The sequence below is a fragment of the Epinephelus lanceolatus genome, chromosome 21 (assembly GCF_041903045.1).
Source record: "Epinephelus lanceolatus isolate andai-2023 chromosome 21, ASM4190304v1, whole genome shotgun sequence".
NCBI classification, from domain to species: domain Eukaryota; kingdom Metazoa; phylum Chordata; class Actinopteri; order Perciformes; family Serranidae; genus Epinephelus; species Epinephelus lanceolatus.
In genome coordinates, this window is record NC_135754.1 from 6115317 (window position 1) to 6132619 (window position 17303).

General features: G+C 41.5%; 1 protein-coding gene across 6 annotated transcripts in view; it reads left to right on the top strand.

Moving 5' to 3' along the window:
* Positions 1-17303, top strand: part of tmem94 (transmembrane protein 94) — a 51579-nt gene that overhangs the window by 23666 nt on the left and 10610 nt on the right. For 3 of the 6 annotated variants that reach the window (XM_078163137.1, XM_078163138.1, XM_078163135.1), the window contains 15 exons: positions 2042-2193; positions 4097-4199; positions 4322-4408; positions 4670-4786; positions 6426-6482; positions 6896-6925; positions 9444-9548; positions 10893-11066; positions 11260-11475; positions 11608-11920; positions 14329-14502; positions 14892-14994; positions 15168-15376; positions 15480-15661; positions 16607-16739. In XM_078163137.1, coding sequence (XP_078019263.1) covers positions 2042-2193; positions 4097-4199; positions 4322-4408; positions 4670-4786; positions 6426-6482; positions 6896-6925; positions 9444-9548; positions 10893-11066; positions 11260-11475; positions 11608-11920; positions 14329-14502; positions 14892-14994; positions 15168-15376; positions 15480-15661; positions 16607-16739 — 2155 coding nt within the window. The remainder of the gene's footprint in view (positions 1-2041; positions 2194-4096; positions 4200-4321; positions 4409-4669; positions 4787-6425; positions 6483-6895; positions 6926-9443; positions 9549-10892; positions 11067-11259; positions 11476-11607; positions 11921-14328; positions 14503-14891; positions 14995-15167; positions 15377-15479; positions 15662-16606; positions 16740-17303) is intronic. The other 3 variants (XM_033611164.2, XM_033611163.2, XM_033611167.2) reach the window with 2 other exon arrangements.

Here is a 17303-nt window from a genome sequence, read left to right on the forward strand (position 1 = left end):
AACATATCAACGCTGCTGATGCTGTCAGCTGTGTCTGTGGGACTGTCTGATCTAATGGTAGACCAAATATTACTCCTTTACCAACATGTAGTTAATGTGTTGCTTTTAAATTTGAGGATGTTTGACACTGATGTGCGACATGAAGAATCATATTTATTAAACGTGGAGGGAAAAAGGAGTATGTGCCAGTGCCATCTTGCGCAATTACGCACGAGGGTCACCGCAGTATTTATATGTTTATGGCAATTGGTCTGATCAGACACCCGGCCTGAATTACAGCATGAACCAGTGGTATCCCTGTCCCAAAATACAACTTGTAATTTGAAATACAATTCAAAGTTGAAAATGTAATAGGCGAACACATTTCTTCATGCCGGTTTTGTCATGAACAGCACATGTCTAAGTAGGGCTGACGAAATGAGTGTAATGGTTGTGCTTAATGGCTGTATTTCGAGACATGATAAATGCACTGGAAATATTTAGCTAAATAAATAAATATATTCCATGCAGTCGCGCCATCCTCTCCCCCTCCTGCGCTCACAGAGTGGACAATGAGACGTTAGAGGCAGTGCGGATTAAATACGTATTTAGAAAGAATTTCAATTCAGGATTTGAGTTGGATTTTACAACGTTTTTATGAAACAATTATCACTCACTCCAAGCGCAAAATAAGGCTGCTGGATTTAATTTCATTGATAACGTGGATCTAAGGTGGATATAGCGTGACATTAAATTTGTGTGAGACATCAATAAAAATCTGACTCCACTTCTCCACCTCGTCGTCTGCGTCGCCACTTCCCAGTGTCTTCCAAAATGTGCGCACGCATGACTCAGAGTTTGCTTACAGGTGCACACATTCTCCCACCAAGTTTATTTTTATAAATCACAACCTTTGCGTGGTAAGTGGCGTACGCCACTTTCAAGCCCCGTTTTGTGCGTAAGCAAGCTTTATAAATGAGGCCCCTGAACAATAACATATATATGTACATATATATATGTATATCAGTGTTTCGCACAGGATTTTTGGAGACTACATCCAACCCTGTAGGGGGGTCCGGGGGCATGCTCCCCCGGGAGAAAATTTTGTATCTATTTTATTTAAAGGCATCAGTCTGGTGAATTCTGAGAGCCAAGTTATGATGGCAGAATATGCCTAGATTTCAACATATTTGTGCTTTTTATATGTGAAAAATGTTCTATTTTTACTGATAAAAACACTAGTGGTATGTTATGGTGAAGGGTTACACTTAAAATATGGCTAAGGATTAGTGGTTTAACATTTCAGTAATCGAAAGAAAAATGACTAACGTACAAATGGGGGGCTATTTTATTATTTTAAAGACAGACAAAATATTCTTTTAAAACTCTCACTCACAAACACAGTTACAGATACGCAAAACAATACAAAATACGAAATACGAAAAGAAAAGAAAAGGTAAGACTTAAATCAATTACACACAGACACAAATTACTGCCACCCCCCCAGCCACCAGATGAGTCAAACAGGAAGTCCGATGCAGAAAAGACGAGAGTATCCGGTCAGTTTTCACAATAAAACACCCATGAAAACTCCAGATCGTATTTCACATGGCTACATCAACATGATGTGACAGGCAACTACCATGAGCCAAATGAGAACGAGAAAGTTTTCAGAGCTTACTTCAATGGTGCTGTGTGTTGCAGTGCAGGTTAAGAGTTGTCTCAGATACAGCCACACAATTCTCTACTGATGTTTTCAATGGGTGCGCTGCTTTAAGTGGTCTGACCGGCAACCGGTTGAAACGATTTAGTTCCGCGTTCCACGTTGCCCCTCCGACTCTTCGGCAGGGGGGCCTGCTGGCCCTCCCCTAAAACCGCCATTGGCACAGAGAGCAGCAGGAGGAGAACCTGTCACGGGGACGGTCCTTCAGCACTGCATCGAACAGCAGCAACAGCTGATTGTCACCAATCAACAGCCAAACAAGACAGTTGGTCAGCTGATACAGAGTGACCCTTTAAAACCAAATTGTGTGACCAGGTTTTTCTATTTTTGTCTCCTCAGGAAGATGAGCACATTGTGTTGGAGCCAGGAGATTTATTCCCCCCTTTCTCGCCTCCTCCTTCGCCACGGGCCAATGAGAAGAGAGGACCCCAGAGCCCCCAGCAGCACCGTCTCTTCAGAGTGGTACGGACTCCAGTCCTGGACATTGTCAGGTAGGGAAAAAATATAAGATATTTGCTTATGTCTCAGAGTCTGTAATTTGAACTGATGTGATTCTAGTCAGGGGCCTATCATCGATATGAGACGATGTCATATGCCCATTAGACACTATCAGCTACAGTTACAATTTTTTTTTTTCTTTTTTTGCTTTAGGCCACAGAAAAGCAACAACACATAAATAGCTGTAAATAACTGTAACCGTTTAAGTGGTCGAAAGCAAAAACGTGGCTTAACAACAAGATCATTTAACAAAAGTATTAAATTCAGCCCCATACTAACTGTCAAGGTTCATGAAACACAAAACAGTTGTTTCTTGCTCGTCAACATTTTTAGCCTAAGCACTTTTACGTTGCGCAAATTAGCATAGCGGCTAGCGGACTGTTCCTCTACTAAACTTAATAAATTACATCTATTATTTATACTTTTCTTACTCATCATTGGTTTAAGTTATTGCATCTGTCAACAGAACAGCATGGTTAAATTTCAGCCTGCATGCACGTTTTTTTTCAGCCTAATATTGTTGAAACAGAGGAGATAATGTCACTGTAGCGAGAGAACAAGTTAGCGGAGTGAGATGCCCGGCAAAGTTTGTCTTCTTTCATGAGTTTTTTGTCTTGTAACAGTATTGTTTGAATATGGCATGTGTGACCCGTCTTTTCTCCAAGATTCAAATTATTTCCACACCACTGACTTATTCCCGAAAGGGGAGCAAATATCCTTGTTGTCTTTTTCTTGGCTGCGTGTCATTATCCGCCTGCTGCTGTTTGATGGTGATGCAGACGTGCCATAGGAATTTCAAAATAAAGGCATATTTTAAAGATGATGATATTGGGGCGTCAGTAGCTTAGTGGATAGTGCTGGCGCCCAATTTATAGAGGCGATGCCCCGCAGCAGCGGTCGCAAGTTCGACTCTGGCTTGCAACCCTTTGCTGCATGTCATCCCCCCACTCTCTCTCCCCATTTCACACTGTCCTGTCTATTAAAGGCAAAAAGCCCCAAAAAATAAACTAAAAAAAAAAAAAAGTCCACTTTTAGTTGGACTAACACAATAAATTGATTTCTTTTTTATGTCATTTAGGGCCTGTTTATACGGTTCTGTATATTTCTGAAAACGGGTATTTATCTTTGCGTTTGCATCTATCATTTACACGTAACCAGCGTTTTTCTCAACGAAATCGGAGATTTTCAAAAACAGCTTCCAAAGTGAAAGTTTATTAAAATATCCCTTTCTGTGGAGACGTCTTAACAGGATAGACGGAGATTTTGGAAAACGATGACGTTGCAACCAAGTTCGCACATGCCCATTAAGCGCCCGGTAACCACAACAACAATGGCGGATATATGCCGGGTTGTTTACGTTTTGTTAGGACTTCTGGGACTACTTACAAGCTTACAAATGAACCTAGCACTGCTGCATCAACATCACTGCTACATCGGTGAACAAAGACGTCTGTGGTGCCCAATATTAGTAAGTGTATAGCAGCTAACTATGCTACATAAGGTTAAAATGTAGTTTATCATTGTTTTTATCACTAGCGCCAAGAGGAAAACAAATCACTGTGCATGCTCAGAACATTCTCCTATGGTGTTTGACATATGGCGTATCGCCACCTACTGGCCTGGCATGCTAATTGCAGCAAAAAGCTGCTGTTTTTGCGTTTTCCTGTAAACAGGGATATTGTTCTCACAACTGATTATGTAAACCCGAAATTTTTTTTTTTTTACTGGATAAATAAAAATCTGTTTTTATTTGTATCGGTGTCCGTGTAAACAAGGCCTTAAACATACTGAGTGATCATTGAATCAGTACATCGACCTAGACTGATGGATCGTTACACCCCTGGTATTTAACCTAAATAAAGATAATGTTTTTGTCCCTTATTTTTTCCCCAACAGGAACAGTTTGGAGATGGCGTTGGCTCGACCAATCACGGTTCTAGATAATGAGAGGTTTACAGTACAGTCCGTTATCACCAAGCTAGTCTGTCCTATCGTTCTGGTGAGTAGTTAACATCGAGTTTCTAAATTATCTCCTCAGTATATTCAAAAACACTTATTCTGTGCTTTAAACAGCCCAGATGATCTTTTCCTCACCAGTGTCTTAATGATCTCGCCCTATAGGTGGCATTCCTGCTAGTAAACACAATCCGCTATTTTTGTGATGCACCCAGCCTCACCCCTTCCTGCTACAATTTCTTTCAACTTCAGGTACAGTCAAGCAAAACTATAAATGTGTAACTAACAAAAACTGCAGTGTGTACAGTATTTTGCCATCACCAGCTGATATTTGAAGCGTAATTAGTTGAGAAGCACACAAAATACTTAATTTTCATTTCTAAGTCAAACTCTTTCACTATATGTTGATAATACACATACTGAATACACATTAACTGATATGGTTCAGAGAGATGATAAATGAAATCGAGATGACTGGACAGAGATGTCAAGTGTGTGAAATTGTGTTTGCAGGTGATGGGTGTCCTGCCCATCTTGCCCTTGCTCTTCCCTGTTATGTGGGTGCTGTTGAATGCCTTCGGAGAGGCCAGGGTCCTTGCTGAGTTCAGCCGCGCATCGCCAGCTGGTCTGGTGAGGGACGCACACTCTCAAACACACACAGTTGTACATTTCTAATGTGCGCTGGCAGAAAAGACTGCTTAAGTTACTAACATGGAGGATTGTGTGTTCTAACTAATGATAATGTTTTAACTAATATCCACACACACACAGACACACACACACACAGACACACACACACACACACACACACACACACTCACGGGTTAGACTCTTATCTTGGTTTAATTTTCAGACCCCAATCAGACCCCAAGTCTGTCACTTGACTTCATTTCAATTCAGCATCCATTCCAGGACCAGACTGCCTCCAAGGCCCCCAAAACAAGTATATATTGATGTTTTGTGCAGTCCAGGCCGTGTAGAGCATCACTAAGGAAGATAATACTTCAAGTCGAGTCAAGGGCTGGTACCTACACTTCCCATAATGCATATATTATATATTATATTAATATTCGTAATAATAATAGTTAAGCATGGAACGTGCATCCGAAAAGCAAATAAGTTCGGTACAGTGTATAGCTCCTATGACATATTTAGTCCTTTTATAAAAGACAAAAACTGATTCCAGACAAGCAACTATGATTCTCTATGGTTATGCAGATTGTCTGTCATTAATTCAAATGGTGCATTCTTTATTATTAATACAGATCCACTCTCTATATTCAGGTTTAACTTGAGTTTTCCAGTTGTGGAGGATGACCCTAGCAGCTGTGATAAAGCCTGTTAGGGCGTGAGCAAATGCTACTTTGGAGATCTTGGGTAGACACGACCTGTCCCCTAAGAGGCGCAGTTTAATTGATTCAGGAACAGGGATACCTAGCCACTCTTGTATTGTTTAGATTATCTCTCCACAGAAAAGTGGAACTAGAGGACAGGCCCACATTGCATTCCTGCCTTTTACATTTCCAGTGTAGATTATTTTCTAGTAAATCCATTTTATGAAGACAGACAGGTGTAAAATGATATTGATGAAGTATTTTAAGGTGTATAAAGTTTCCCCCCAATAATCCCTATGAATGTTCAAATTTGAATCCCTCTGCCAGATAAGCCTGAGGTTCTCGCTGTTGCCATATAATGTGTAAGCACTTATCTTATAAAAGACGGAAGCTGAATAATTAATTTTTAGGTTATTTAAAATCCTGCTGCACCATATTATTTGTATTTGCAATTATAATAACTTATACAATAAAAAATCAATACTTGGCGTCTGTGTATCGATACAATATTGCAAAGCAAAATATTGTGATACTATACTGTATCGATTTTTTTCCCCCATTCCTATTATGTATTAAATGGGCTACAGTTCCCATACTGTTGAGTCAATATGGATGTGAGCACTGTTAAAGCCCTGACACACGAAAAGTAACACTTTGTCTTTGGGATGTCAGAATGGGATGCTCAAGCACAGAGACACTAGAACAAAATTTCTTTGATGTCATCTAAATGTTTACTGACTTCACTTTATGCTGTTTCAGAGGTTTTTACATGTTAGCTTTTGGCATCTGCTATTAAGAAATAGTGAAAGTGATCTTGAAACCAGTATCAGTCTAACCCTAACACACACACACACACACACACACACACTCACACACAGAGGAGACACAGCAAAGGCCTCCCTCTGTGTTTTAACTAGACTCTTCTCTTACCCCAGCTTGCTAAGTTCTCTGAGGACACACTAAGCAGCTACACCGAAGTGGTTTCCTCCCAGGTATAATCTCTCGCTGTCTCACTCTCCCCTCTTCCACTCGCTTGGCTCCCAACTCCACCTGAACCCGCCTGCCTTCACTCGCTTGCTGTCCTCGCCCTTTTTGCAACTCCCTCTCTGGAACCCCCCGTACACAGCTCTCGCTACCCTCCACCTCCACTCCCTCACCCTCAATCTCCATCACATCTTTGATTTCTTTACCATGGAAATCTTTATGGACATCTTCTGATCAGATCACCTCTCTGATTCTCCATGCGTTCTCTACTTTTTTCTTTTCTTTTTTGTCTTTTTTTTTTTTTTTTGGCTTACTATGAGCATTTTGCTTTGCGTTCTGTTTTTTATTCATCTGGCACGACATGTTATTTTCTCTCCTTTGACTCTTTGGTTTTGGTCACTCTTCATCTGTGGATTATCAGTCAACACGTCTTGACCGAGCACCTCTGGATGTAAGTTTATGCTCCAGTCATCTTTGACTTGTTATCTCAACAGTCAATCCTGTGTCTTTAAGATCATTTTCTCACCTCATGGATACAACTTCTATTCTCACGTCCTCTCACAGTTCCTGACCAAACCCAATCATCGTCTTCCATCGTTGCAGGGCTTAGTGCTCAAAGGGGAACAAGCAAATCAGCAGTCATCAGTAGATCATCACAGATCAGTCTTTTGTCTCTTGCTTTGGCACTACTCCAAAATACATAGCAAGTGTTAGTTATAGGGGAGAGATGATCCTGAGAGAGACTTTCACTTGAATCTGTGCCTGATCTTCCACCTCTGCTTGTCTGCCTGCACTGCATGACTGGAAATCAGCACCAGTATGGCCCTGTGCTGGTAAATTTTCAGGGTTTCCTCTTCTTGTGTCCCTTCCTTATCTGCTTTGGAATCATAATGAAAATATTATTGACTTGGTCAGAGCATCAAATGCTGATTGAAATCTGTATTTGGCAGATCAGTTCACAATATACGTCACTGCTCTGGCTGTTAGCCTTTGAAGATGCTAGTATTGTGAATGCAATTGGTTTGAACTCTGTTGTCCCTGCTGGACACTGACTGGACTGAGACAATCACATCCAATATGCTCCTTATTGGTGCCTGTTGCAATACTCTACACATGAGTGTGCAACATTTTTCTCCAAAGTCTGGATGTTTAGTCAAGACCATTACTAGAAGAAATAACGTGTCAATGTAATGTTTCTGCAAGCCATGGATACATTTGGACGTTATTATGTAGCAGATACAGAAATTTAACATTAAACAACGTCGTAGTTAACGTGTGCTTAGGTTTAACGCTATATTTAATGGCCATCCAGGGTAAATATAAATCAGTTGTCTAGAAATTATAACTTCAACTCTCAACTCATTGAGTCTGTACACCTGGTACTAATGTGCGTTTTGGTGATCAGAACACAAGTGGAAAGCTGACATTCATCACTGTTCACACCTGTGTTAATCACACATGATAAGTGTCTACGTCACTTTTGCGAGAAAGTCCGAGGGCCCCACACACAATTATTACGTCCACACTCTTGTGAGCTGCTTGTTAGCATTCTCGCTAGTCACGTTAGCAGTTGTGTTGATACAGAGACATTGCTGTCAACATGTCTCCCTCCATAGGGCGAATTGATGGACGGTCACGCAACACTTTGTCTCACGTGTTGTAAAATGGGCTAGTTACAGAGCGTTACCTGTCACCAAAGCCAGAGTGGCTATAGCTGTGGCTGGAGCAGCTACGTGACCCATCCACCATATCCACACGTCAGTCCACGATCAGCCCCCTTAGCCTCTTGATCTGAAAGCGGAAGCCCTAAATAAAATGCTTAGATAGCATTTAGCTAGCTATGAAGTTTTAGATTAAAAGAGAGGTGGTTAAAGTTAGGGTTAAGGTAAGGGTTACATCTCGTTACTTATAAGGTGAATCCCATCTTCGTGTATTATGAATTATGAAATGGATTATTGCTATGTTTAGCTTAATATTTGTTAATAATCTTATATACAACTTATTATATTATAATACTTACTATATTATAATAAGTTGTAGCAGAGCGTGTCGTGTAGGCTTCAAACAGAATGCACCTGCAGCTCTAAATGTCTCTCAAAACAACCACTACATCCTGCATTGATGACGCAGTCCTTGTCGGGCACGTATGAGGACACATTAGCGTACACTACAAAAGATTCGTTGTCAAATATGTCCTAGACCACCTCAGCAAGTGGTTGGATCTTGGTGGTTGTTTACACTTGTAGTCAGCGCTGTCCAATTGTAGTTGGATAACCATAGAGGCATGTTAACACCAGGTGTAAACTGGGTCATAGTCATCATAATCAGACAATTTTCAATACCAAAGCAATCAAGGTGATTGTTGTTTTTATATCTGTGTTAAATGTGCAAACAGGAACCATTCGATACAGGTAGAAGCTTTGTGTTACATACCTAATGTACGTGTTACTTTAGTTTACCAGCCCTTGGCTAGAGAGTGGAAAAAATTCATTCTGGATGCAGTGTGATAAAGAGAGGAGGCAAGGAAGGGCAGGTTGTGATTGTTTCCAGTTTATCCCTCGCTCAAGCAGTCATCATGGATTCCATCTAAAAGACTCAAAATCTGCATGGATGTGTTGGAGCACTCACAGAATGCTGCAGCTTGCACTAGGCTTCACCTCCTCGCCTTGTGCTGCTAGCACTGTAGTATAGAATCTTTGTCCTTTATCTTTCTGTGCAGCCCAATCACACAGCTGATTAAGGCTTGTATAGCAGGTTTGGGGCTTTTAGGCTGAGCTGTTTACTCAGTTTGCTTCTGTCTTGCTACTTTTTTAAATTGTCCATTTTAATATCTGAATCACTATATTTATGACAGTCATTTTACTCATATACTTTGAATTTCATTTCAATAAGCTATATGTGCTCACATTTTTGTACTCTAGTATGCAGTAGAATGCAGTTTTCTAACTTAATTCAACATTTGTGTGCAGGAGTTGCTGCGTTGTGTGTGGAGACACCTGGTTGGCGTCCTGAAGGGAGAGTCTCAGACACTCTGTTATACTTCCAGCCTTTTACACACTCTGGGATCTGTCACTGTGAGTATTATGGGGAAGATATAGGGAAGAGATCTTATTGCAATTTTTAATTGTGATTATGTCCTGTAATTTTAAATCCAGGTCCACACTGAATATCTACATAGTACCTTTCACAACAACAGAAAACAGATGTTGTTTTCACGTGAAGACAATCTGAAAATGATGCAAAGGGGTTTTGTGGCTCAAAATAAAGCTGCTTACTCACTGGGGCAACTGGAGAGCGTGGCCACCATGTGTCTTCAGCAACATTGTCTAGCCACCGGGACAGCGTTACCAGCTGGAATTGCGAATAAGTGACACTGCTAGCCAGCTCCCACCCGACCCAGCTGGTGCAGTGCAGAGTGGCAGAGACTAATGTTAACTAACCAGGGGAGACCAGAGGGTAGGCAGTGGGCACTATGTCCCCTAACACTGCTAACTAGCTGTCTGTCAGCAAAGCCAACAGAAAATAAAATTAAGGCAACACATTACCACACAAAACATTAAAATTTCACTACCTTGTAATGGATGGTGCTTCAAGTTGTGGTGCTAAAGTTCACTGAGTCAGTGGAGCACCATACAAAAAAAGGCCTCTTTTATTTGACCTCATTTTGTGTGTTTTTCTTAAAAAATTACTGGTTAGTTACCAGTCAAAGATTGTCAAGATTTTGAAAGTGAAATCAACTGAAAATGACATCCCTAATAAATACTATTTTAAACAAGTATATTGACATTAAGAAATTACCTCTCACCATAAAAGTTAGCATTGTTAGTGGCGGAGTCGCCATTCCAGCGCTGGATTCAAATTGCAATCACACACACAAGGAATAAACAGGAAACAATGCAGCATGTAATCCAACATTACTGTTTATAATTTATGTTACTGATATCAGCCTCACTGTTAACTGTTGACTCTCTTACAGTGGTATCAGTACTGTTAATGCACACAAAACATTTACTGCTGCTAGTTGACATTAAGTTTTCAACTGGCTTAACATTGGGGTGTCTTTTATTGTGAAGCAGTCACAGGAAATGTGATTAAATATTGCAGTAATGGAGTAATGGGGTCAGTGAGGAGGAGCCACAGTGAGCTGTTGGATACTGCACACCTCCCAACTCTTCATCAAACAAACCATCTCCTTTTACTGAGCTGTGCTGTTAACTGCTGCACCATGTGTTGAGAACTACACACAGCGTGCAGCATGAAATCGGGTGGAGGTTGCAGTTATTTTTGACTGACTTAAAACAATGTCTGTCTGACTGCAGTAGCTGTTCAATGACAAACAATTAATATATTTACATACATGCACTTAGGAACTATATTATGTGTGTAGGTTGTAAATCTTCTGTGTGTATGTATTGTAGGTGCTGTGTTGTGTGGACAAGCAGGGGATCCTGTCGTGGCCTAACCCCAGTCCAGAGACTGTGCTGTTCTTCAGTGGACGGGTGGAGCCACCTCACAACAGCCAGGATGATCTCAGAGACGACCTGTCGGTCAGCTCCTACTGCCGGGTGGAGACAGATGATGACAGGGATGAGGTGTGTGTGCGCGTGTGTGTTTTCTCAGGCTGCTTTTAGCCTTACTAGCAGCCTGGCGGTGGGGATTGTAAATTAATTTTGAAAAATACAGAGAGCGGTACGGCATGTGATCTGTTATTTTAAGTAGAAACTGACTATAGGCATCAGGAATTGATCAGCTGATAATACACAACATTATATCCATCCCTGACAGGCCCAGGAGGCGGAGGCTCTGCTCTGTCTACCAGCAGAGCCCCAGGTGGGGGATGGGCCTGAACCCAGTGAGACATCACATGACACTGCTCGCTCATCTGACACATTTCGGGCGCGGCGCGCCTGCCAGCCTGCACACACTCGCACCAAACACCACTCTGGATCCAACGTGAGCTTCAGCCATGACACTGAGGGAGGCGAGGATGACCAGGCCCAGGTCATACCTAGAAATGAAATGTCTTGACTGTATCAGATAGTTAAGAAACAAGTGACAGTTTTGTTTGAAGTCATGATTTCTGCTGTGCTGTGATGTTTTAGGTCCTATCATTTCTGTCTCATATGTCTCCAGGACTTTGCAATGGGCTGCCCAGAGGCGGAGGCTGATGACTTTGTGTGTGACTACCACCTGGAGATGCTGAGCCTGTCGCAGGACCAGCAGAACCCCGCCAGCATCCAGTTTGACGACCTCTCCTGGCAATGCCACCTGCCATCCCTCAAGCCGCTGGGCCTCAACATCATGCTGAACCTCTGCAACGCCAGTGTCACCCAGCAGCTCTGCCGCTTCTCTGACCACTTGTCCAACCTTGCTCTGCAGGAGAGCCACGGCACTGTGCTGCCCGTCTACGTCCCCTGGGGGCTCTGCGAGCTCTCCAGACTCATAGGTGAGTGTGGAATGATGCTGCTTTCAGTGCTGCTTTCACATCTAGCCAGTTTAAAGCAAGTTTTTTTTATACCATGGCCTGGTTTGCCCCATAGTTTGAATTTTTCTTAGGTCCTACGAGGACACAGCAATCAGGCCGATGTTATTCAGACGGTCTGGGACTGTGATTTCAGCTCTGAAGTTTTCTTCAGAGGGAAAATCTAATCTGAGTGTCAACCCATGCAGCATGAATTATGGATAAGTTTCATCTGAGAAGAAAGTCCCATCCCTAGAGTAAATGTCTGAGCACTGTGAACAAAGATCTATCACTCACATGGCTTTAATGATAAAGTAAAGCCACAACTTGCTGCAGTGTTGCATTATTGTACTGGAATGGGGGTATTTCACCTGACAGAACTGCGAGTCACTTTGGAGCAGAAATTTCCTTCGCAAACTGTTACTGTTACAGTTGTGTTGATTGTGTGAATCCACAGATATTGTAGGTTTATCTGCAATTTTCTGTAGTGATCCCACTAATGTTTCTCATTAACCAATCAATCAATTCAATCAATTTTATTTATAAAGCCCAATATCACAAATCACAATTTGCCTCACAGGGCTTTACAGCATACAACATCCCTCTGTCCTTTGGACCCTCACAGTGGATAAGGAAAAACTCCCCAAAAAAAAACCCCTTTAACAGGGAAAAAAAACGGTAGAAACCTCAGGAAGAGCAACTGAGGAGGGATCCCTCTTCCAGGACAGACAGATGTGCAATAGATGTCGTACAGAACAGATCAGCATAATAAATTAACAGTAATCCATGTGACACACAGAGAGAGAGAGAGAGAGAGAGAGAGAGAGAGAGAGAGAGATATGCAGGTAATGACAGTAGCTTACAACAACATTATTGAAAGTAATAATATTATAGTTATAGTTCTGGCTACTGTGGTACAATATGTTGAAAGTATGTATTAATATCTGACAGTATACATGTGTGACAATAGTCATGTGTATAATAACAGTAGAAGTATGACTAATGACTCATGATGGCAGCAGCAGCAGGAGGCATCTGGCAGGACCACGGCAGCAGCACAACCACACACGTCACGCTGTCCAGGCACCGCTGCGATATGAGTTAATCTGAGAGACAGTGGAGCACAAAGGCTCCGGACGTGTCCTGAAGTAGCAGATCACATAACCTGGTTAAGCTACAGTATGTTTGAGACTGAGAACATGACAAATACTGATATACTGAATATCTTGTAAAACAATTTGGTTCTGCCGGCAAATATTTACACAAATGTAGATTTCCTCCTGTTTTGGAAGTACGGAAAAAATTAAAGCAATTGTAATATAAGACAGTTTTATGTCCTGTTTTCATATTTCATTTTGATTAATTTACTTCCTAATTTAAATTATTTGCTTTTATCAGTAGCCTATATTTGGCACCGCAGCTAATGTTACAGCATGCAGTCTTCTGTCGTTATTTAGGTGTTTTCTATTTTCTCTTTACTTTAAGAGGCACACATGAGTGAGAAAACAGCTTGAGCTAACTTTACAGACCGATGTTACAGTCTGTGACTTCTGTTACATTCTGTAAATTGTTCCAGTTACATTCCTCGCTCCACACTGATGCAAAATTACATTTTCCAGTAATTATCTACACTGCATATGACTCCAGTGATGAAATAAATCCATGTCATGATCATTTAAGTTTAAAGTCAAGTACTTAAGAAAAAATACTGATTCCACAGTTCAGGTTGAAGATTGCTACTGAAATTGAGGTCCATGACTTTCTGATCAGGTATCTGACACAGAGGGCCTATTATTACTATCAATATTATCATAACACAACAGTGACGTGGAAATTTGACAAATTTAAAATATGCAGCTATTGTCATTGTTTTTAAGAAAGACGATTGAATAAAATATGTAAATATTTATGAGGCAGGTTTTTTATATTTATTTTACGGTAAATTAATTGTTATATTAATTAAGTAATAACAAAATAATGTTTAGAACAATATAAAATAATGATTAGTCATTAGATTAGTCAACAAATTGAAAAAAATAAAAGTTAAACAAATTGATAAATTAAAAATCGTTACAGGCACCTGCCATTTGCAAACTCCAGATGATGATATAAAACTATATTAATATTGTAATGCAGCAACTGCAGATATAAATGACAGAAATCAGAGTAATCAGAGTTATCAATTACAGAGTCAGGGTTTTGTTGAGAGCTGAAGATGGGACGGAAATTGAGAGAGGTAGACGCCTTGTAATTCTCTGTGTAGGAAAAACATTTTTTTTTCCCTCTTTAAATTTGATGGTTTGTGTGCAGAAAAATGATTTTTCAGCACCGGATCAAATTATTTGTTAAAATCTTTCAGATAACAGCTCTTGTCTTTTCTGTGTGTGTATCAGGGTTCACTCCTGGTGCGAGGGAGCTGTTTAAACAGGAGAACCACTTGGCTCTGTACCAGCTGCCATCAGGAGAGAAGACTAAGGAGTTCACTTCCCGCCGCCTTCATTACTTCACCAAACGCCAGCCTCCCATCTCCCACCTCATCTCCCTGTTCGTACGAGACTCTTCCTCCAGTGAGTCCACACACACTTCAGTCTACACATGTCATGCTGGATTGTACTTCTTCCAGTCCAAAGGTGCAGCTGCAGGCTACCAGTAAGCTACGCTGTGTCATCTTTCAAGTGTCAGTTTGAAAGATGAAAATCTTTAGAATGGCTGCAGCCAAGTCTTACAGTGGTCGGAAAAATCCTGCTATTTATTTTGGCTTCATGATGGCTTAAATATTGATGACACTCTTATGAAAACACGCATATAAAAACAATGGGCAGTGTCGAGGTCAGGAAATTGATCATGTCCATATATCATACAATAAGTCGATAGTGTAATCGTCATGAAAGAATGTCCCTTTTTCTTCTGACTTGTTTTAAAGCCAGTCTTATTCACACTGACCTTTCTGTTGCAGATAACGTCCAGATGCTGTCGCACGGCTCGGCTGACCTCATCCTGGAGGCCTGCACTGACTTCTGGGATGGAACTGACATCTATCCCCTCTCAGGCTCAGACAGGTGCAGTGTCTCACACTCATCATTTTCACTTTCACTGCTTTAAATCTTCACTCAAACATGAAGTGTCAAAGAAATCACAATATGAATTTCTTGTCGATATCATCCATGTTACTAGCATTCTGTCCATTTGTAACTCTTGTTTTTTGTTTCACCCTTCCCTTCTCCTGTTACAGAAAGAAGGTTCTGGACTTCTACCAGCGTGCCTGTCTGTCAGGTTACTGCTCAGCATTTGCCTACAAGCCAATGCAAGTATCTCTGTCCAGCCAGCTGAATGGGAAGTGTGTGGAGCTGGCCCCTGGTCCCTGCCTCTTCTCTGGAGTGGAGCTGCCCTCCACCACCCCCATCAAACACAACTCGTGCAGGAACAGCTGGAGCTCTGACGGTATGAGTTTCTGACAGAGCGACGTATAGTTACAGTGATGATGTAACTTACATAATTTACATTCATCTTTTCCTGTCATTGCCTGTCCCCGTCATGTCTCCAGAGGGTATAGGTGAGGGTGTGGAGCGAGAGGACTGTGTTCAGGCCCTCAGTGGGCAGATCTTCATGGGCATGGTGTCCTCCCAGTTCCAGGCGAGGCTGGACACAGTCCGGCTCATAGATGCCCTCGTCACGGCTTGTATCCGGTTTGTTTACTTTTCCATGGAGGATGAGCTCCGCAGCAAGGTAAACACACATAAGCTCATATGAACTTTGGATAGTATCTAGGTGGTTAGTTTGGCCACAGTGATCTCAGTATGACACGCTGTCCTCAGGGCATGAAATGGGCCTCTAAAGGGCCGTACACATGCACAAGAGTATCACCCAGTGCTTGACCTTGTGTATTTTAGGCGGTTAAAGACACAGAAGAGATTTGGAAAAGGACAGATAGGTTGGCTGCTGACATATTTTTAAGTAAATTTCTAGAGTAAAGAGAGACAAATGTTAGGTCGGCACCACAGTCTGTAGTCATTAATAAATATATAGATTATGTTATTTACCCCAGAAGAAGAGGGGACACATACCCGGCATTGCAGGAGAAATGTTTACTGATATTCTCGTCATCCTCGGTCCCTGCTTGTAGCCTCAATGTTGTTTTGCCTTGTACATAAAAGTTAAGATCATGAATTCATCCTTCCATCACACACTGTAGTCCTGGCTGTCGGCTTCTTGAAGCATATTGCCTGAGGCTCAGAAACTAATAAACACTGTGGCACCCGGCTGAACAGAACTGGCATCACCATGTTTCTCTTTGTCAAGCTTGTTCAACCTAGCAACAGTAACTCAGGGGGTGCGGGACTTAGGATCAGTCAATTGTTAGCAGTAGTACTATGTATCTTAGTAAAAATGTTAACATCCCATCCTTAAAAATGAAAAAACAAAACAGTTTTCAAAGAAGTGTTTTAGGTGAGAAACTTACATCGGCTAAGCTGCTCCACAGACGCAGTGCAAGAATCATTGGTAGTACATATTAAGACACAAGGGAATGAAAATATGTACATGTAGAAAGTGTATACAAACAATAAGATACATGCTTTGGAAAATCTGTACAAAATGTCCCAAGCAGCAGGATACAGTGCATCAGAAAGAGTGAGAGAACTTGTTTATGTGGCTCCTTCTGTGTCTGTGCAGGTTTTCGCAGAGAAGATGGGTTTAGAGACAGGCTGGAACTGTCACATCTCTCTGACCCCAAACGGAGACAGTCCCTGTGATGGAGCTCCATCCAGCCCCAGTCAGGGCTCCCTGCATGAAGACCTGAACCAAGGTACCAGACGTGTTTGTAAAAACTTCATTTTATTCCATTTACAACAGGGATGCACTACATGACTCTTCTACTGACTGCAGGTTCGATTTGCACTTCAGCGTGGATTTTCAAAGAAGCTGTTTATAGTTTGTCTCAGGACTAAAATGCTTAAAGGGAAGCTCCACTGATTGAACACATTAGATTGTTTATAGGTGTTAAGCATCCTACAGACTTAGAGATTTTAGCAGTCTTCTAAGTTTAGTCTAAGCTACACTGTGCGACATGGATCTGATAAACTTCGGTATGACATCAAGTTTGATATATGCAGACTGTACGAAGACAGTGCCCTCTGAATCACAGGCTACGATGTACAATGCGATAGTTTTCCATACTGAGTGCTCAAGGATGCTGCACAAGTTGTTACTTCTCCAACTGTGAAGCACAACATAGAGGGTCACATTATTAAATAACCTAAAGTTTTGTGAGCACTTTATAGTGCGGTGTGTCTGTATGTGTGTGTTTGCTAACTGCTAGGTTGCTCACCTTGCTGCTGCAACTCTGCTATTTCCTTCCATGCTTCGTCCT